Source organism: Manis pentadactyla, chromosome 5 (assembly GCF_030020395.1).
Source record: "Manis pentadactyla isolate mManPen7 chromosome 5, mManPen7.hap1, whole genome shotgun sequence".
Classification (NCBI taxonomy): Eukaryota; Metazoa; Chordata; class Mammalia; order Pholidota; family Manidae; genus Manis; species Manis pentadactyla.
Window position 1 is genome coordinate 73,608,613 of NC_080023.1, and position 21,805 is coordinate 73,630,417.

Here is a 21,805-nt window from a genome sequence, read left to right on the forward strand (position 1 = left end):
AAGTCTGTTGTTTTCCTATACAGTAACGATGAACTAGGAGAAAAAGAAATCAGGAAAACAATTCCATTCACAATTGTATCAAAAAGAATAAAATACCTTGGAATAAACCTAACCAAAGAAGTGAAAGACCTATACCCCGAAAACTACAAGACATTCTTAAGAGAAATTAAAAGGGACACTAACAAATGGAAACTCATCCCATGCTCTTGGCTAGGAAGAATTAATATTGTCTAAATGGCCATCCTGCCTAAAGCAATCTACAAATTCAATTCAATGCCTATCAAAATACCAACAGCATTTTTCAATGAACTGTATCAAATATTTTTTAAGTTCAAATGGAACTAGAAAAGACCCCGAATAGCCAAAGCAATCCTGAGAAGGAAGAATAAAGCAGGGGAGATCTTGCTTGCCAACTTTAAGATCTACTACAAAGCCACAGTAATCAATACTATTTGGTACTGGCACAAGAACAGACCTTTAGACCAGCGGAACAGACTTGAGAGTCCAGATATAAACCCAAGCATATATGGTCAATTAATATATGATTAAGAAGCCATGGACATTCAATGGGGAAATGACAGCCTTTTCAACAGCTGGTGTTGGTACAACTGGACAGCTGCATGTAAGAGAATGAAACTAGATTCCTGGCTAACTCCATATACAAAAGTAAATTTGAAATTCATCAAAGACCTGAATGTAAGTCATGAAACCATAAAACTCGTAGGAAAAACTATAGGCAAAAATCTCTTGGACATAAACGAGCAACTTCTTCATGAACATATCTCCCCGGGCAAGGGAAACAAAAGCAAAAATGAACAAGTTGGGACTACATCAAACTGAGTAAGCTTCTGTACAGCAAAGGACACCACCAATAGAACAAAAAATCACCTTACAGTATGGGAGAATATATTCATAAATAACAGATCCGATAAAGGGTTGACATCCAAAATATATAAAGAGCTCACGTACCTCAACAAACAAAAAGCAAATAATCCAATAAAAAATGGTCAGAGGAGCCGAACAGACAGTTCTCCAAAGAAAAAATTCAGATGGCCAACAGACACATGAAAAGATGCTCCACATCACTTGTCATCAGAGAAATGCAAATTAAAACCACAATGAGATATCACCTCACACCAGTAAGGATGGCCACCATCCAAAAGACAGACAACAGCAAATGTTGGCAAGGATTTGGAGAAAGGGGAACCCTCCTACACTGCTAGTAGGACTGTAAACTAGTTCAACCATTGTGGAAAGCACTATGGAGGTTACTCAAAAAACTAAAAATAGAAATACCATTTGATCCAGGAATTCCACTGCTAGGAATTTACCCTAAGAACACAGCAGCCTGGTTTGAAAAGGACAAATGCACCTCTATGTTGATTGTAGCACTATTCACAATAGCCAAGAAATGGAAGAAACCTAAGTGTCCATCAGTAGATGAATGGATACAGAAGATGTGGTACATATACACAATGGAATGTTATTCAGCCATAAGAAGAAAAGAAATCCTACCATTTGCAACAACATGGATGGAGCTAGAGGGTATTATGCTCAGTGAAATAAGCCAGGTGGAGAAAGACAAGTATCAAATGATTTCACTCATCTGTGGAGTATAAGAACAAAGGAAAAAGTTAAGGGGCAAAATACCAGAAGACACACAGAACCCAAGAATGGACTAACAGGTACCAAAGGGAAAAGGACTGGGGAGGATGGGTGGAAAGGGTGGGATAATGGGGGAAAAAAAAGAAAGGGATCGTTATGATTAGCATGTATAATGTGGGGTGGAGGCATGGGGATGACTGTACAACACAGAAAAGACAAGTTATGATTCTACAACATGTTACGCTGATGGACAATGCAATGGGGAATGTTGGTGGAAGTTGGTGATGAATGGAGTCTAGTAAACATAATATGCCTCATGTAATTGTATAGTAATGATACCAGAATAAAAAAAAATTAAGTGAGGAAAAAAGTCAGCTTAGATTTCTCGTTCTCCCAGAGGCTTTCCCCAGTGACACATATTAGAAAGACTTGATCTTGTTCTTCCAAGCTATGTTTGTACCATTGACATAGTTTCTGGCTGCACATACATCACTATAGTGTAGCTAAGACTTTCATCAGCATATACATGTGCTAGTCTCAGGGTTTATTTACAGTGATATCTGAGTCTCAGCTTTAATCTTAGTAAGTGTTTATTGAATGAATGAATGAGTGAATGAGCTAATAATACAATATGAGGCATACTACTTTAAAAGTATGAATAAAGTACCATAGGATGACAGGATGGAGGTACAAAAGGCAGACTGCTGTCCATTGTGATACGACCTCTGTCTTCACAGATGCCATGAAACAAGGTAGTCAAAATTCAGATCTTTAAAGCTTGTTCATTTTCGGACAGCATATACAGAGAAGGTCCTTTGACCTGTCCACTCCTCAGATTTCCTGAGTAGTACCTGATATTTAAAAGGAGATCTATTGTTTCTTTCTGTAAGTCAAGTTTAAAAGCTAAATAAAGGTAACACTGGTTTTAATAGTTTTAGCATCCTCAAACATGTTATCAACCTTTCTAAATAGAAACCTACAGTCACTGGGTAAAGGAAGGTTGAGTGGAGGGAAGAGAGCTGGGAATCAGTTGAGGAGCCTGCATAATTGCAAATAAACTTTCTATACATCACACTTACAGTCAAGGTCTGGCTTTATTTAGACTATCATTACGTAGAGCCATAGGTGCTGTTGACTGTACCTGACCCCCCACCTTCAGAAGAGTCATGTACTTGACATGTATTTTACATGTTGTTTCTAATGATCATGATTATTGACTTTTTAAAACCAAAATTGTTTGTTCTTAAGGAGTTTGCAGACACTTCTGAATGATGAAGGCGATGGCTTTGGAGAAGTATTTTACATCTATTTTAATGTGAGTAACAGTGAAAACCAGATTACAGATCAGATTTAATCTGATTAACCTTTTACATTCTGATCTAAACGTGTCACTCTTCAATAAAATAAAAACAGACCTTAAATTAGCTCGTGGAAAAGGTTTTTTTCCTCATTTTTCATGAGCTAGATGCATCAGAGTTTGCTATGGAATGAATAACACTTACACAGTCGCTGGCTTAAAAGAGAAGATAATTCTGTGTGTTTCTGGGACGGGCTGACTTTGCTGGGCTGGAGGGTATATAATGGCCTTGCTTACATGCCTGATTCTTGGCTTTGTGGGTTATCAGCTGGAGGAACAGCTTGTCTGCATTCTGGTGGTCACTTGTACTCCAGGAGGCTAGCTGAGGTTTCTTCCCAGGATAGTCTCAGGGTTACAAAGAGTAGGGAGAGATGGCAGGCCCCAACATATAGGCTTCTTTCCAAACTTTTTCTTCTGTCAGATCCTCTGGCCAAAGCGACCACACCCAGATTCAGGGGCTGAAGAAACAGTCCCCACCCCACCATGGGAAGTGTTGCAAAATCACATTGCAGAGGCGCATGAGTACCGCAATGGGAGTAATTTGTGGCCATTTTGGTAATCTGCCATACTGGGTCTATATTATATAAAGTGAAAACTGAGATACACAAATTTGCCAATAATTTTTTTTCAGTATAATCAGTTAAAATAATGCAAATTATTTAAAAAATACATTTTTTATTCTGCATAAGATGGTAATTATTTGCTCATTCCTTGCTAGTTTTTAACGGCAAAAATGTACATTTCTGTTATTTCTTGAGGTAAAGTATTACTCTTCACAGTGTCTTTCTTGATGATAAATTATTGATTATTTTGGAGATACTGAGTTTATTTATGGTTACAGGTGCATTGGGACAAAAGAGATGTAGACTTAATTCCTAATGGAAGTTGTGTAATTGTCAACCAGACAAACAAGTAGGTACAAAGAAATGAAGTATTTGTTTTGTTCATACACTGTATTTCACTGGGCTCTAAAAATTTCTTATAGTTACTATTATTTTCCATTCCCAAGTAATCGTTTTTCAATAAGGCAGACAGTTGATGTGTATGTGTATATCTCCCAAAGTTTATATTTGGGAAGAAAAAGGCTTTCTCGGGGAAAAATACTACTTTCCCTTATCATCCTGTCTAGAATTATACCATCAGTCCCTCTCTCTGTTTTTATTCCCTCACCCTGCTTTACTTTTTCTTGTTATATTACACATTACCTACCTTTAGGATTCTTTTGCTTATTTACATGTCAGTGTTTCCCCTACTCTAGTGAGCTGCATGGTGGCAGGAACTAGTCTTGCTTACCATTGTATATCCAGAAGCTGGAGTAATCTATAATGGGGCCGTAATACTCACTTAGTATTTCTTAGTATTATTAGATGTTACTGTGGTAGTTTGACTTCCCAGCTCCTTATGGGATGCCATTTAAAGCCATAGAGCTTGGGATTGTAGAGTAGTCATACTGGCAAAGAGATATCAAGTGAGCATTCTGGCCTATTATTTTTCTTGTTTTTTAATCTTTACTTGCTTTAAAAAAACTTTGTATTGAGTATAACAATACAGAAAAGTATACAACCTAAGTGCAATTTAGTCGTAGTATTGATAGACATAATAAGGTTCTCTGCCTCTTAACAACTACTTTTTGCCTCGTTCCTTTCCCTGAAAGAATTGACAAGTGTGCCCAAAGAGAAAAGCTGTAAAGTAAAATCCTGGGCTCACCTCAGTGAGCTTCCCTTCTCTTAGCCCACAGAACTTCTGAGTCTTGACTCAGACTTGGAGGCCTGGAGCTGGATGTGTTTTTGAGTGTTATCTGGCTTTTTATAGTTCTTAACAGGTCACATTTGCTATAAGCTCCTTCATCACACCAGAAATATAAATCCCTTCTTTGTGTTTAGCCACAAGTAATATTAATTACTGAAAAATTCAGATAATACAAAAAAGTATAAAATAAAATATGAAATCTCCCCATCTACCAAGCCCATTCCCCAGATCTCATCATTGTTAGCAGATCAGGCTTTCTTCTTACAGACTTTCTATTCTCATCTATATCAGTTCCCCTAGGCATGTGACCCTGAGCAGTCACAACTTCACTATCTCAGTTTTTTCATTAAAAAGTCATAAGAGTCTGCCTTAAAGAGTTTTATGAGGATTAAATTTGATAATACATGAAAAATAGCTGTAACACATAGTAAGCACTTATTTTTATTCTCCTCTTCCCCACCCCCAATTTTGTTCAGGGTATTGCAGTAAGCTGAAATCATTTTTTTGTTTCATTAAAGGAGAGACTATGTTTCTAAGTGTGTTGATTACATCTTCAACATCTCTGTAAAGGCAGTTTATGACGAATTTCAAAGAGGCTTTTACAGAATGTGTGACAAGGAAATCATTGGATTTTTCCATCCTGAAGAACTAAAGGATGTGATGATTGGAAATACAGATTATGACTGGGAAACATTTGAAAAGGTACATCAAGGCCAAGCAGTATGGATTTAAGTTTCTGCTCTGTTTCCTTAATACTTTTTTAATTTTTTTGCATTTTTCTCTAGAATGCACATTATGAACAAGGATACGACAGTTCCCATCCCACTATAGTGATGTTTTGGAAAGCCTTACACAAGTTGACTATGGAGGAAAAGAAAAAGTTCCTTGGTAGGTTTTATGTCAGGAGTGGATCTGTGATCGTATGTCTTTTTAGGAAGTGTTTGTCACAGGCACCATTGGCACCCAGTCTTACACCATAGGAGTGTAAGAGCCACTCCTAGTCCAGTTGAATGTCCTCTGTGCCAGGTTGTCTCAACATCGAGAAAATAAATGTTAGTACACATCTCTTTCCACAGATTTCAACCCTGACTACTGCTTTTACATTTTCTTCTTGTCTTCCTCCATGCTGAATACTGAGCCTTCTTACTGTAGTTGTGGCATTCAGTTATCCAGGCCTGTGGGGTTAGTCAAGCTGTGTAATGTCACTTGTCTCTAAACTACACCTTCCAGATTTGATCTGTTTTATGCCTGCTCAGTTGTTTTCCTGAGACTTGTCTCATGAGTTTCTCATTTTCTTACTCAATTTCCTTATGTTTGAGAAACATTAATTCTGTTGTTCTTATTTTTGTGGATACCATGTATGTTGGATCATACCCAGACTTCTCCAGAGGCCCAAACTAACTTGCCAGTCTTACCTCTTAGATGGAAAACCTTTGATGCACCCAAACGGTTCCAGTATCTGTACATTCCTGCACTTACTTTGTACCCTCCTTCCACAGGCTTTCTGGAAGCTCCTTGCCCTGCCTTAAACTTTCACCCACCTCCTTGTTGCCTCCCTCAAACTTTCTCTCTTAGTTCTCCCAGTCCTCCTGACGCGGTCCAGCCGCGCCGAGTTGAACCGGACCTGGCAAGAGGGGGGTGAGACTGGAGAAAAAAGAGAAGACAGACAGAACTGGGAGGGCTGACGCTCCTGTGCGTCCCAGCAAAGCTTTATTGGGTACCAGGGTATTTAGACAGCAAAGAGATACATGATTCCAGAAAACAGCCTTATCTAATAAACAGTCGAGCACAATATTGACGTCAGCGGCAGCCGGGCAAAGTTAAGAACAATAGGGCTCCTTCAGTTCCTCATGGAATGCGTAAATAGGATGTTCTTTGTTCTCCATTCCTGCCACATCAGCATGTGAGGAGTCTTGGCTCATCTTCGAGGACAAGACACGTCCTTGTGGGCAGATAACTTCCAAGGACTGCACTGGTTGTTGTTCTCAAGCTTGTGCTTTCCCATGCTGCATTCAGACATGGGGAAAGGGACATAGCCCCGGCTCCCAACATCCTCCCAGCCTGATGCTCCCTGCTCCGGGCCAAAACATTGGCACTCGGAGGGTCGCTCTGTTCCGTGGCACTTTGGTTGGTTGTCTTAGACCCTTTTATTTTTCTCTTCTTGTTTGTCTCTTTCTGTATAAGAATACAACCCCAACCAGACTATAAGCTGCTTGCGGGCAGTGGCTGTGTGTTAGACTTTGTCCTGCTGTGGCCCCAGTGCAGTCTAATGGAGGACTCTGCACATGGGCCCTCGGTAGATGTCTTTGCATGAACATATTTCCTCTCTGTAAATTTTGATGTCTGTGGAACAGATCGCTCAATTTTATTCTTTTTAGTGTTTCTTACAGGAACTGACAGAATTCAAGTAAAAGGTTTAAAGAACATGAAAATAACGTTTTGCTGTCCTGAAAATTTTAATGAGAAAGATCCCATAAGAGCACAGACGTATTTTAGTGTCCTCTTCCTCCCTAAGTATTCTACAATGGAAAGAGTGGAAGAAGCACTTCAAGCAGCTATCAACAGTACCAGAGGATTTGGCTGACCTACCTCACACTTTTTACACCTTTTTTGGAAATATTTTCAGAAATAAAATTTTCAACTCAAAAGTTAACATGAAAGTTCAGTGTGTTTACTTGCTCTTTTAGAATTGCTGTTTTCGTGTATAAGATGTATTTAGTAATGATACAGATTAGGCTGTTAAATAAGACAACCCCAAACTGGTACATTAAGTAAGACAGAAGTTTGTTTTTCTTCTCATAAATGTCTGAGTGTTTTGTCCAGGGCTGAGGTGGTGTTTCTCCCACTTAAACTGCTCTAATAAAAAGTTACAGATGACTTCCTTGTTACAGATTTCAGTGGGCACTTGCCCATTTCTGCCTTAAATCCTCAATACTTTGTCCTCAAAACTGTCATGAACTGTTAGACGGTGTTTCCTTTTTCTTGGTGCCTTTCACATTCCTTGGTATGCTTCTCTTACCCTTCCCTGACCTATAATGCTAGTGTAGAGATCTTCTCTCACTCTCTGCATGCTCCTTCCCAACCCCATGGCCTCAGTTATTACTTACAGATGGGTGGTGTCTCTCTTACCTGCAGGAAACGGTATGTTTCAGCACTGCAGCCATGTTTCTGTGTAGTCTGTGTCTCTACCTGTGTTCCCCTTGGCTCCTTCATCTTGCCATGTTCAAGAAGAAAATGCTCCTTTTTTCTGTATCCTGCAGCTTGGAGTGGTAACCACCTGTATCTCCAGGCAGAAGCCTACAGTTATCTTCCCTTCCTTCTCTTCACCCCACATTCAGTCAGTCAAGTCCTGGCATTCTAGTTAATTATCTTTTAACCCCACTGCCAAAGCTCTAGTTCAGGCTCTCCTTATCTCCTGTCCCATCACTACCATTGTCTCTCAATTGGTCCTCTTGTATCAGGACTAGCACTGTCCAACAGCCTTCTGTGCAGCTGGGTATCTTCACTGTTTGATGAGTGGACTACTGCCTTAGATAAGGTTTAGTCTTCGTCTTTGAAGAATTTTGAAGAGAGAAACTTTTCACTGTCAGTAGTGGGAAAAACCAGTCTAGAACTTTGCTGTCTAATATATGGCTATTTAATAACATTTAAGATTCAATTCAACATTAGCCACATTTCAAGTGCTCAGTATCCTCATGTGATGGGCAGTTACTGTGTTAGTGCAGCTGAGCACCTGCCACTGAGGGGTCCATAACATACAACCCCTTAGATTTTTTCATGTTTTTTTTTCCTTGAAGAAGGGCCATAGTGTTTTATCAGCTGCACAAATCAAAATGATGTAAACATAAGGCAATAAAGTCCAGTTTTGTTAAGAGTCTTATTAGAGCTCCCAAATCCATCCTGACATGCCCTCTTTACAGCTCCAGCCTGGACTTCCCCCATTGCCCTGCATACACAGTGTACTTCATTCTAGTCATCTTAACTATTTTAGGTACCTGCGTGGACCACTGTCTCACATTTTTTCGTGCCTGGAACCCTCATCCCACCTTCATTCTTCCCCCTTCCTCACCTCATCTCTCTTCAATTCTGCTTCCTACTCTTGATAGTTTCCACTCATTTCTCAGATTCACTTAAGCCATTATGGCTGTCTAGAAGATACCATGACACTGAAATAGTACATATTTACCACATAATCAACAGTTGGTGGAATATGGCTACCTCCCTCAGCTTTTCACAAGTGTCCAGAATTCCTTCCCGGTGCTTAGTTGACCATGAGTTAGCCAGAAGTGCCACCTAGTGGCATATGAGGAAGATAAGCAATCACTTCCAAACTGACCATTTCACTGAGAGGGACAAAACTTGGACAGGCCTTTCTCTCCACAACTACAGAGAAGTAGGAATCTACTGTGGCTCTTGGCTATGGTAGTTTAATATTTTCCACCTAGTTAAAACTTCCACCAGGTCTGGAACTAGGTATTTCCATCTTACAGATGCAGAGTCTGAAGTTCAGAGAGGCTTCCTTCCAGCCCATTGGGCAGGATTGGAAGAAAATGAAGAGGGAGAGTAGGTTATGCTAAGTCCTGTTGCTCCCTCAGAGTGGGAAATTCTGACTCAGAAAGTGAGAAAGTGGGAAGGATCTTACAAGCTGGGTAAAGACTGTCAGTGATGCAAATGACATCAAGGAAGATAACTTTGGTAAGAGTCTCTAAGGAGGCAAGATACTCTGACATTGTTAAGTCAGCTAATTATTGGAAAGGCAGAGTGCTAAGAGTGGCTAAGAGTCCTAGTTCATGAAAGAGACAATATTTCTCATGGATTTACAGTGCAACAACTGGAGGTGGTAGGCTCCATGTCATGGTGTGTGACTTAAGGGGAAGCTAGTGAAGGAAAGTCCCCATAACAAATAGGAAGCCAGGATGACTTGCTAGCAAGGAACTTGGGAGAGAAACTAGAAAACTGTTGAAGAATTCCCAAGAAAGAGAGAGGGTAGTAGAAGTAGCACAACATGGTTAACAAAATTTAGAAGACTTGAGACCTACATTCTATTTTCGGCCATGCCTCTAACCAGCACTGGAACCCCCACCAGGTGACTTGGAACCACTAAGTGTTGCTGGACAGATAGTGTTTTGTTTTGGGTTTTTCTGGTAAAAGCTTTATTGATAAATAATCCACACAGTACAGCCATGTACAATGTACAACTCAATGCACTTACATTCACAGAACTGTGTAACTATTTCCATGATCAATTTTAGAATATTTTTGTCACTCCAGAGAAAACCAGTACCTTTAGCCATAACTCCACAATCTTCTCTTCACCTCTAGCTCTATGCAACTGTAAATCTACCTTCTGTTTATAATTTATAGATTTTCCTCTGAGACATTTCATGTAAATGAAATCCAACAAAATGATTTTTATAACTGGCTTCTTTCACTTGGCATGTTTACAAGTTTCATTAATGTTGTAGCATGTATCTACTTCATTCCTAAGTGGGCCAAGTACCACATTGTATTTATTGCACTGCATTGCAGCACCACATTGTGTTTACCCATTCACCTAGTTGGGCTGTCTTCCACTTTTTGGCTGTTATAAACGATGCTGCTGCAGTGAACATTTGTGCGCAAGTTTTTGTGTGGACATATTTTCAATTCCTTTGAGTGTATACCTAGCGGTGGAATTGCTGGGTTACACGGTAACTGTAATGTGGGACTACCAACTGTTTTCCAGAGAAGTTGCATCATTTTATTATATTCTCACCGGTAGTGTATGAGGGCCTGAGAAATCTCTTAGAACTTCAGATCTGTTCTTAAGAGTGCCAGTGAGATAGAGAAACATTACATCTTTGTAGCTCTATTCTTTTCCCCCACTTTTGTGCTGTATTGTTATGCATATTACATCTACATGTTACAAAGTCAACAGTACTTTGTTGCAATTACTACTTTCTATAATTTAATGTATCTTAAGCAGAGAACAAGCCTGTATACTATACTTCCCAAGTGTTAGGTTTTCTTGTGTGTTTCCTTAGGACAATTTCCAGAGACTAAAAGTTTATCATTTTCACCAGTTGGAGTTGTTTCACCAGGAATTGGTCTGCAGAGCCCCTCATGATGCCATTGCAGAAGTCAGTATGGCTCAGTTCTTTACAAAGCACTTTCACATTGTAAAGTTTAATTTGGTCTCATGATTTTATGAAAGAAGCAAGGGAGGTATTTCTAGCCCTAAAGATGAAGTTCAGAGATGTTAAATAACTTGCCTATAGTTATAAAACCTGTTAAAGTCAGGCGTTCACTTTTTCAGGAAGTACTCATTATCTGTTCTGTGCTATGCATTACATTAAAAATGTTGAATAATTTACTGTCTACACAGAAACAAAACAAGCAATTACAGTACAGGTTAACTACTAAAATAGATACAAATGTGGTACTTTAGGAGACAGTTAAGAAGGGCATCAGACTTGAGGAAAAATTTGAATCCAAGCATTTTGATTCCTAATTCTATTTTTCTTATAAATGGAAAGGATGAGTTTACTCAAGAGAGGCATCATATAGTGGCTAAGGAGGCTGACTGAAAGAAGTCACATTGCCTGATGTTGTCAGCTCCAGTCCAATTATTGCTGTTACCCTGAGTAAATCACTATCTTTCTGTGCTTCTTTCCTCACCTGTAAAATGGTGCTAATATAACCTAAGGTTGTAAGATTAAAGATTATATGCAATATGCTCAGAACTGTACCTATTGTAGTTTGTACTGTACAAATGATTGCTAAATAAATTATCTTAGTGATAGGCTAGAGTTAAAACTGAACACCTCCAGGGGTATGCTTGTCAATTTCCTAAATGCTATAAAAGCTTGACATGAGCTAAAATTGAATCTTCAGAATACAGTGCTTGTTCTGTCAGCAAATTTGTTTCATGTACACTGCCCACAGTGAGATTCAGGATAAATTAAAAATAACTTCATCTCAGAAAATGACAGGAACCTCTTATCGTCTCCCAGTTATTTGTATGTTGCTATCAGGCAATTTACCACAGTACAGTATTTATATAGTTATAATATTTGCAATTGTACTATAGTATATATTGAATTAATGCAACAGAAAGTACTTCTAACTTCATGTTTTAATTTTCTTTTGAAGGGGAAGAATTACTGTCTAGACTGTTATACTACTTTATGATTCTAAGAATCAGTTTAGGTTTATGTTCAATTCCTAGGTGTCTTTTGGGTAACTACTGAAACATTTATACCTCTGAAATAGAATTGTACTATCCTCAATCAGTCTTGTTGGAAGTTCTGGAAAATCAGGAACTATTATATTAATGTGTCAAATGCTCATGCCCTTAATAGTGTTAAATAGGTCTCCTAAGGCAGAAAAACAAACAGGAATATAGTTCAAAACGTTGCTGAGCTCAATAGAACACAACCAGCAATTTGCAAGTCTTCCAAACCAACCTCTACCCACTACAGTACATACTTTCCTGGGAAATTACTCTATTTTGGGTATTAAATGCCTCTCTAAACATAGAATGAATTATTTCATTCAACCTTAACATGGGACTTTACCAAAGACTTTGACCTAAATTAAACACATAAAATTTAAAATTTTTAACTCTTAGGCAAATGGCAGAGACATGGAGTTAGCAGGTGATGGTTGGGCCTGTTAATTTCCAACGAGACACTTTATTGAAATGTTTCTTTCAATATAGTGTTCATCAGTTAGAACCTTAAAGAGGGCAGAACAAAAAGTACAATAAAAGAAACTTCTGCAGCTTAAGACTCCCATATAGCCCTAAGCCTCTGACAGAAGCATGGCAAAGCATCTCCTGCAAATTAAGTGTGTTTCCAGTATTTCCATGTAGTTGAGTTTTCAGGAACAGATGCTCAAGACATACCATTTACATACCATCTTGGCTCTGGTTGCATTAATTATGCCTGAAGAGTTTAATACCCATCCAAGTCCAAAGGTGGAAGAACACATAAACTGGTATGGTAATCGGCAGGAGCAAACTGTAAAAGCACAGGCTGGTTGTGCTAGTGCAGCCCTGTGGGAAGTTTTCTTCCACAGAGGCAGAGTAGAAGAGTCCTGCTAAAGAGACCAGTGGAATAAGTACAGTCAGCATAGGAAGAGACAGAAACATTCTTCTCCCCCACGTATTACCCACCACCCTTTTTAAAAGGTAGAGGGAATTAAGTAAATTTGGTTGTTTTGTGTGCTGTCGTAGTTTTTAATTATTATCTAGTGCTGCTCCTCTTCCTTTTTCTTTTGATGTGTCATCCTAGCTGCCTGTGGGATCATATTAGGAATCCCATCCGTAACTGGATAGGCTATTCCCAGCTCTTCATTAATCAATTCGTTTGTTGATGCTTCATATCTGAGGGGGGAAAAAGAAAGACAAAATCAACTGTGGAAAACAAAATGCTTGTAAAAACGTGGTCAATAAACACCACCACTTAACCAATTCTGGATGTAGAGTTAATCCCAGAGAAAAATTAAACTGCTTTTAATTCTAAAAGCAATAACAGCCAATTGAACCATTTTCTTAGAAAATGAATTCTAATCATTTACTATTCTGGTCAGTTTATCACTTATTTTCTTTTTCACTTTATTCTGAAGCAATGCCTTAATTTTTTTTAAAATACCAGTCAAGAAACTTTTTCATCCGAATAGTCCTTCATTACTCTGGTCAACTCCAAAACAAACCATCCCCTTAATTTGCTACTGGAAAAATTAAACTTCCTCTTTTTAGAATACATGCTATACCAATCCATTAGAAGGAAATCACTGAAAAATCAAAATACACACTTTGAGAAAGATGAGAGAAATAAAGCCATTTTGATAAGCAGCAGGTCTGCAGTGAGCTAGTTACACAATTTGCTAAAAGGCAGACCAAATAGTAATTTCAAGGTTTAAGAAAACCGAATGAGCAATATATTCATAATGGGAAAAATCTAGAAAGAGATGTAAAAAGATGAAAATAAAAACAGCAATTTACACCCAAAGATAACCACTAATAACACTTTGATATATAGTATATTGCCTTTGCAATACTAGTGTTGTCAACGTTCTGATTTAGCATCCAAGAACTGCAGCTCTGTTTTATCCTAAGGACTCTGGGCTAAAGGTTAAGGAGCTAGTCCAGAACTAAGCAGATGGGCAGACAGTTTAAAAGCTTAAGATCGGCAGGCATGAGTTGTACACTGCATTTCCACAAAAATCTGGAGGCCACAACGGTATTTTTCATTTTTCCTTAAAAATCTGAATGCCTTGGACTAGTCCTAAATCCCAAACAGTTCATAAATTTGGCTGTACATTAGAATCACTTAGGGTCCTTTTAAGAAAACACAAAATTGCTCAGACCCAGCTTCTATTCGGTCCTCCGGGGGTGGTGCCCGGGAGTCGGCATTTTTGAAAACGTGCCCTGGCGACTCTAATACGCAGCCAGTGGCAAACTTACAGACAACTCCGATCCATCCGCGGGTCGGTGGCCTGAGCTGAGAGGCCTGGGGCTCGGCTTCCGTTCGGCCTCCTCCAGCCCTTCCGCCGCAAGAGGGAGGAGCACCGGAGCTCGCCCGGCCGGGGTCCAGAAAATGGCAGCGGAGAACGCCCGAACTGAGCTGGGAGGCTCCCCGCGGGCTGCGAGCGGCCGCGCGGTCCGCCCCCTGCAGTGGGAGGCCACGGGGGAACCCGCAGCAGGGGAGTCTCACCTGACCGGCTTTTTGGACAGCGGGCACACCAGGAACTCCAGCAGCGCCAAGTCGAAGGCCCCGGGCAGTCCCTCCGTCCTCTCGCTCTCGCCTGGCGACGGCCGCCGCCCAGACGCATGCAGGCACCTACCGGCCACGGCGGACCGCGGCGCGCGTGCCCGCCGCAGGGCTGAGCCGAGCCGGCCGCACGCCCTGCTCAGCATGACCTGGCAGCGGGCGCCGGCGATCGCAACTCGCTGCACCCTCCACCAGCCTGGGCCGCTGCCGCCGGTCCCAGCGGGCCCCGCCCCCGGTGCGTGGAAACGCCGTCCTGGAGCAGACGGGGGCTAGCACTTTGGTTCCGGGAGCACTCCGGACCCGACTGCTACGCTTGCAGCCGCGTTCCGTAGCTAAGAGCGCGGCGTACAGCGGGTGGACTTCGGTGACTGTTCACTGTGTTTACAAATTACAAACAAAACCGAAGCCCAGTCGGGTTGTGTTGAGTTTTCCCCAGGGCCTGTCGCCGGGGTGCCAGGAAGCCGATGGTCGGACCTCAAATTCTCAGTGAGACTTGGACCCACGTGGTTATCTCCAAAATGAGTTTCAAGTACAATTTCATATTGGGTACGTTAAAAGCATTAATTGTTTTACGTAAATCTTTACTTTGCCATAGTTCCTGCAACCTTCTTTGGGACTTTTTCCCCGTTCTCTCATTGAAAAAAATTAAGAACCTGAAAATGGCTTAGGCCTCTAAGACTTAAAGACGTCATTTTCTTACCCTGTGGGACTCATTTTGAATTTAGTTGCATAATAAAGCACAACTAATTTACTTATATAAATGAGCTTGGAGACAGCAAGGGGTCTGTGCATCAGGCAAATATTCATTAGTTAAATGGGCCACCCATTCAGTGGATTTTCTCACCCAATGTTTGCTCTGACTCCCCGAAGGGGTGATACGGGTTTGATCTCTTTCTGAGTTAAGAGCATGGGCCCTGGGTCCTGGCAGCTTGGTTCCAGATTCTTAGTTTACTAGCAGTTTGACTCGAGCAAATGGTTTAACTATTCAATTTTCTCACCTGTATAAGACGACTAATAATTGAACCTACCTCATGAAATCCCCTCTTGGGATTAAAATGTGATAATACATGCAAATGGTATTTAGAAAAGTGCCTGGAACAAATTAATGCTCGATTAACATCATCTGTTGTGATATTTATTTTCTCTGTTCTTCCTAAATCAATATACTAAAAGATTCTTTGTTAGTCATCAGCTATTTCCCCTGTTTTGCTCAATACTGACATTATCAGGCTTTATTATTTCACAGTTTGAGCTTCTGGGATATAGGGGTGGGAGTGAGGAATGCACAGATACAAATAGAAGATTATGTTTTAAAATTTGTCTTCCACTCAACGATTTAAAAATAAATTGGGAAAATTTTATATTTGTTTGTTCACTCTATTTTAAAATATCCACTACACTATTTGATGTTTTTGTTCACTAATGCTCAAAAGAGTTCAACGTAGGGTAGTTGTCAGGGTTATAGTCTCAAGAAGGATTATTGTAGAGTTCCTGTTACCTTCACATTATTTCCTACTAAGGCAGTAGGAGGAATTAATTTTTCAGTTGTAGTTAGTTGATACTTTGGGCTCTAGGGAGGCAGTGATCCATAGGAAAGATATGTTTCAGTTAGGTGTGGGGAAGCAAAGCCTGAGGTCTGCCAGCACTGAGTGGGCCCAGGCCAGGCTGGGCAGGCTGAGGGTAGCGACAGACACCCATGCTGGAGACCAGTTTCATTAGCTTTAGAAGGCCTGGCCTGCCTGACAGATTCCTATCAACTGGGTTTTCTAACCAGTTATAAATAAATTAGTTTCAGTTTGCCTCCACCTAGAAGTTTGGAACCATATCAGTTTACTTTAATCTATATTAGTATTGGGGAAAAATGGAGAATAACAGCAAAGTGTTGATAACACCTTCAGATTTATAATTCTAATAATCCACTATATTTAAGGATTGTGTGAGTGCATGATGTATTAGTTCAAACCATGTAAATATTAAGTTGCAAAATGTCCCTAAAAGCCTTCAGTAAGTAAGGAATATAACTCATTTCTGCATGTAGCTGAATGTAGGTGACAGTATAGGGTTGTAAAATCATGAGTCCTTTTATACTATTGGCATGACTGATCTTTCCTATAAAACAGCCCTCTGCACACACTTAATAACCTCATAGGCTCCAGGCTTAGGTACCATATTTGCTGTGTGACCTTGGGAAAGTTAATGAAACTCTCTCCCTCAGTCTTCTCATCTGCAAAATAGACTAATAGTACCTACCTTATTAGAGTTGTTCAGAGGATTAAAACAACAAAAGGGAGGAAGTTAGCACAGGGGCTGGCACAAACTAAACATTTAGGGAATGTTAGTAGCAAAATCACTTATTGTGGTGAATTTGGTGAAAATTCTGATGAAACAAGAAAGCACAATGTAGCAGGGGGCACCTTAATTTTAATTGGCATGGAAATTTTAGTTTCTAATGTGAATAATATTGAAACACAACGCCTCAGCTATCATACATTTCTATGTATGAATTAGAAATCTCCAGGCAAAGGAGACTCTAGAACACATATTTTAATAAAGTCCCATAAATACCAAATTTGGGGGTACTGAAATATGAGAATCTCTGATCCAGAGAGAAAAGTAAATAAAAATCAGTTTTCCACTAGGTGGCATCATCCAGTATTTGAACTGTTGCTTCTTGCTTGCACTTTTCTTTCTGTGATTACAAAGATTTGCTTTTATTTAGCCAGTTGTCTCCTTAATTTGAAGACATCTATTTTAGGAACAACAACAACAACAAAAAAAACAAAAATTGTAATAAATTGCAATAATGAGTTTGCTAAAGAGTCTAATAGATAAATGGACAAAAAGTATGAGAAAATTACACAGGAGAGAAAGTACAGTTCATCAATAAACACATAAAAAAGCTTATCCTCAAGCATAGGTGTTAGGTAATCCTCAGGGTTATGTGATGTCGATGGTGATGGTAACAGTTCAGTTCCAGGGGCCTGGGCTAGGGTTAGGATTAGGTGTTCGGTAAGGTGTAAGGGGAGGATAGGGTTATGGTTAGAGTTCGGGTCTGGCTCTGATATGAAGTCAAGGGCGAGATTGAGGTTCAGGGTTATGGTAAGACATGAGTGACATCGAAGGTGATGGTAAGTGATCAGGTCCAGGGTCCAGGGTTAGGGTTAGGGTTAAGTGTATTGGTAAGGTGTACTGGGAGGATAGGGTTATGGTTAGAATTAGGGTCCAGCTCTAATGTGAGGGCGAGGGCGAGATTGAACTTCAGGGATATGGTGAGGTGTGGGTGACGTCAATGGTGACACTGAGGGGTCAGGTCCAGGGGCCAGGGCTAGGGTTAAGGTTAGGATTTCAGTAAGGTGTATAGGGAGGACTGGGGTCCAGTTAGAGTAAGGGTACGTCTCTGATGTGAGGGCAAGAGCATGATTGAAGTTCAGGGTTATACTAAGGTGCAGGTGACGTCAACAGTGACAGTGAGGGATCAGGTTCAGGGGCCAGCACTAGGGTTAGGGTTTGGTGTTTGGTAAGGTGTACGGGGAGGATAGGGTTCCTGTTACAGTTGGAGTCAGGCTCTGATGTGAGGGCAATGGAGAGATTGAGGTTCAGGGTTATTGTGAGGCATGGGTGACGTCGATGGTGACGGCGAGGGGTCAGATCCAGGGGCCAGGGATAGGGTTAGGGTTAGGTATTTGGTAATGTGTATGTGGAGGATAGTGTAACAGTTAGAGATATGGTCCGTCTCTGATATAAGGGTGAGTCCAAGATTGAAGTTCAGTGTTACAGTGAGGCATGGATGACGACGGTGATGTGAGGGGTCTGGTCCAGGGGCCAGCACTAGGGTTAGGGTTTGGTGTTTGGTAAGGTGTATGGGGAGCATAGAGTTCAGGTTCAAGTTATGGTCTGGCTCTGAAGTGAGGGGTATGGTGAGATTGAGGTTCAGGATTATTGTGAGCCATGGGTGACGTCAGTGATGACGAGTGGTCAGGTCCAGCAGCCAGGGCTAGGGTTAGGGTTAGGTCTTAGGTAAAGTGTATGGGGAAGATAGAGTTCCAGTTAGAGTTAGGACGTGTCTCTGATGTGAGGGCGACAGCGAAATTGAAGTTCATGGTTATGGTGAGGCGTGGGTGATGTGGATGGTAACCGTGAGTGGTCAGGTATAGGGGCCAGGGCTAGGGTTAGGATTAGAAGTTCGGTAAGGTGTAGTGGGAAGATAGGGTTATGGTTAGAGTTATGGTACAGCTCTGATGTCAGGGCCATGGTGAGATTGAGGTTCAGGGTTATGGTGAGGCGTGGGTGACATTGATGTTGACGGGTGCAGTCAGTTCCATGGGACAGGGCTAGGGTTACAGTTAGGTGTTCATTAAATATACTCGGAGGATAGGGTTCTGGTTAGAGTTAGGGTTTGGCTCTGATGTGAGGGGTAAGGTGAGATTGAGGTTCAGGGTTACAGTGAGGCATGGGTGACATTGATGGTGACAAGGGTTCAGGTCCAAGGGCCAAGTTTTGGGTTATTGTTACATGTTTGGTAAGATATTGGAGAAGGTTATCGTTACAATTAGAGTTAGGGTTTGTCTTTGATGTGAAGGGGAAATCAAGATAGAAGTTCAGGGTTATGGTGAGGCCTGGGTGAAGTCAATGTTAATGGTGTGTGGTCAGGTTCAGGGGCCAGGGGTTGGTTTAGGTTACATGTTCGGTAAGGTGCACAGGGAGGATTGGGTTACTGTTACACATTGAGTTTGGTTCTAATCTCAGGGCGATGGCGGGATTGAAATTCAGGATTACGGTGAGGTGTGGGTGATGTTGATGGTGAGGGTGAGGGTGAGGGTTCAGGGGCCAGAGTTAGTGTTAGGTGTTTTTAAGGTGTATTTATAGCAAAGGGTTACGGACAAAGTTTGGGTTGGGATCTGATGTGAGGGCGAAGATGAGACTGAGCTTCAGGGTTATGGTAAGGCTTAAGTAATTTACATGGTGACGGTGAGGTGTCAGGTCCAGGAGCTAGGGCTAGGGATTGGGTTAGGTGTTTGGTAAGTTGTATGGGGGTGATAGGGTTGGAGTTAGAGTTCGAGTCTGGCTCTGATGTGAGGGCGATTGCGAGATTGAGTATCAGTGTTATGGTGAGATATGCATGATGTCGAACGTGACAATGAAGGTTCAGGTCCAGGGGACAGGGTTAGGCTTATGTGTTTGTAAGCTGTATGGTGAGGATAGGGTTATGGTCAGAGTTAAGGTTTGGCTCTGATGTGAGGACAAGGGCGAGATTGAGGTTCAGGGTTACAGTGAAGCCTGGATGACATTGAAGGTGAAGGTGACAGGTCCTGTTCAGGGGCTTAGGCTAGGGTTAGGGTTAGGTGTTGGGAAAGGTATATGGGAAGTATATGGTTACAGTTAGAGTTCGGATCTGGCTCTTATGTAAGGGCAAGGGGGAGATTGAGGTTCAGAGTTACAGTGAGGCGTGGGTGATTTCAATGTTGACAGGGTTCAGGTCTAGGGACAAGGGCTAGGGTTAGGTTTAAGTGTTCAGTGAGGTATACGGGGAGGAGAAGGTTATGGTTAGAGTTAGGGTCTGGCTCTGATGTGAGGGTGACAGCGATATTGAAGTTCAGGGTTATGGTTAGGAGTCAGTGATGTCAAAGGTGATGGAGAGTGGGCAGGTCCAGCGGGCAAGGCTAGGGTTAGAATTAGGTGTTCAGTAAGGTGTACGGGGAGTATAGGGTTACGGTTAGAGTTTGGGTCAGGATCTAATGTGAGGATGAGGGCCAGATTGAGGTTCAGGTTTATGGTAAAGCCTGGGTGACCTCGATGGTGTCGGTGAGGGGTCATGTCCAGGGGCTTGAGATAGGGTTAGGTTTAGGTGTTTAGAAAGGTGTATGGAGAGTAAAGGTTTATGGTTAGAGTTCCAATCTGGCGATGATGTGAGGGCAATGGCGAGATTGAGGTTCATGGTTGCAGTGAGGCATGGGTGACATTGATGATGACGTTGAGGGTTTAGGTAAAGTTTTCAGGGCTAGGTTTAGGGTTACATGTTCTGTAAAGTGTACGGGGAGCATGGGATAATGCTTAGATTTCAGGTCTGGCTCTGATATGAGAGCGATGGTGAGACTGAGGTTCAGGATTACAGTGAGGTGTGGGTGAGGTCGATGGTGACCATGCTGTATCAAGTCCATGGGTCTGGGCTAGGGTTAGAGTTAGGTGTTTGGTAGGGTGTACAGGGAGGTTATACTCAGGGTCCAGCTCTGATGTGAGGGCATGGGTGATACTGAGGATCAGGGTTACAGTGAGGCATGGGTGATGCCCATGGTGACGGTGATGTGTCAGGTAAAGGGGCCATGGCTAGTGTTTGGGTTAGGTGTTTGGTAAGGTGCACAGGGAGGATTGGGTTACTGTTACACTTCAGATCCCATTCTGATGTGAGGTCGATGGCAAGATTGAGGTTCAGGATTATGTTGGGGTGTGGGTGACGTCGATGGTGAGGGTGAGGTGTTAAGTCCCGGGACCAGGGTTGAGTTAGGGTTATGTGTTCAGTAAGGTGTATGGGGAAGTCAGGGCTTTGGTTAGAGTTTGGGTCCTGCTCTTATGTGACGGTAAGGGCGAGATTGAGTTTCAGGGCTACGGTGAAGCATGGGTGACAACAATGGTTATGGTGAGGTGTCTGGTCCAGGGGCCAGGGTTAGGGTTAGGTGTTCATTAAGGTGTATGGGAGGATAGTGTTATGGTTAGAGTTATGGGCCATCTCTGATGTGAGGGCAATGGTGAGATTGAGGTTCAGGATTATGGTGAGGCTTATGTTACATCGATGGTGACAGTGAGGGGTCAGGTCCAGGAGCCAGGGATAGGGATTGGGTTAGATGTTAGGTTAGTTGTACGGGAGTATAGGGTTATTGTTAGAGTTAGTGTATGGCTCTGATGAGAGGACGAGTGCAAGATTGAGGATCAGGGTTATGGTGAGGCGTGCATGATGTCGAGGTTGATGGTCAGGGGTCAGGTCCAGCGTCCATTGTTAGGGTTAGGTGTTCGTTAAGGTGTACAGGGGAAGAAGGTTATGGTTAAACTTAAAGTCCGGCTATGAATTGAGGGTGAGTGTGAGACTAACATTCAGGGTTACAGTGAGACCTGAGTTACATTGATGATGATGATGAGGGTCCTGGTCCAGGGGTAAGGGGTAGGGTTCATGTTAGGTGTTCGGTATTGTTTACGGCAGCCATAATGTTATGGGTAGAGTTCTGGTTCAGCTCTGATGTGAGGGCAAAGGTGAGATTGCAGTTCAGGGTTACCGTGAGGCATGGGTTATGTAGAAGGTGATGGTGAGGCTTCAGGTCCAGGGTTAGGGTTAGTGTTCGTAAGGTGT

At 41.7% G+C, this 21,805-nt stretch overlaps 3 protein-coding genes across 12 annotated transcripts in view; 1 reads left to right on the forward strand and 2 right to left on the reverse strand.

Moving 5' to 3' along the window:
- Nucleotides 1-7,371, forward strand: part of HERC5 (HECT and RLD domain containing E3 ubiquitin protein ligase 5) — a 73,909-nt gene extending 66,538 nt beyond the window's left edge. For 3 of the 10 annotated variants that reach the window (XM_036876229.2, XM_036876231.2, XM_036876230.2), the window contains 5 exons: nucleotides 2,854-2,920; nucleotides 3,804-3,874; nucleotides 5,230-5,413; nucleotides 5,497-5,599; nucleotides 7,090-7,371. In XM_036876229.2, coding sequence (XP_036732124.1) covers nucleotides 2,854-2,920; nucleotides 3,804-3,874; nucleotides 5,230-5,413; nucleotides 5,497-5,599; nucleotides 7,090-7,295 — 631 coding nt within the window. In that variant the 3' untranslated portion in view covers nucleotides 7,296-7,371. Of the gene's footprint in view, nucleotides 1-2,853; nucleotides 2,921-3,383; nucleotides 3,518-3,803; nucleotides 3,875-5,187; nucleotides 5,414-5,496; nucleotides 5,600-7,089 lie in introns of those variants that run through there. The other 7 variants (XM_057502428.1, XM_036876233.2, XM_036876232.2 and 4 more) reach the window with 7 other exon arrangements.
- A 2,464-nt stretch (nucleotides 7,372-9,835) lies between these two features.
- Nucleotides 9,836-12,842, reverse strand: PIGY (phosphatidylinositol glycan anchor biosynthesis class Y). Its single transcript, XM_057502433.1, has one exon. It carries the CDS (start codon nucleotides 12,840-12,842, stop codon nucleotides 12,627-12,629), a length of 216 nt encoding a protein of 71 aa, XP_057358416.1. The 3' UTR covers nucleotides 9,836-12,626.
- Nucleotides 12,843-12,861: 19 nt separating this feature from the next.
- PYURF (PIGY upstream open reading frame) lies at nucleotides 12,862-14,702 on the reverse strand. Its single transcript, XM_036876235.2, has 2 exons — nucleotides 14,410-14,702; nucleotides 12,862-13,076 (listed from the first exon to the last, which is right to left on the reverse strand). Exons 1-2 carry the CDS (start codon nucleotides 14,610-14,612, stop codon nucleotides 12,941-12,943), a joined length of 339 nt encoding a protein of 112 aa, XP_036732130.1. The 5' UTR covers nucleotides 14,613-14,702; the 3' UTR covers nucleotides 12,862-12,940.
- Between the last annotated feature and the right edge of the window lie 7,103 nt (nucleotides 14,703-21,805).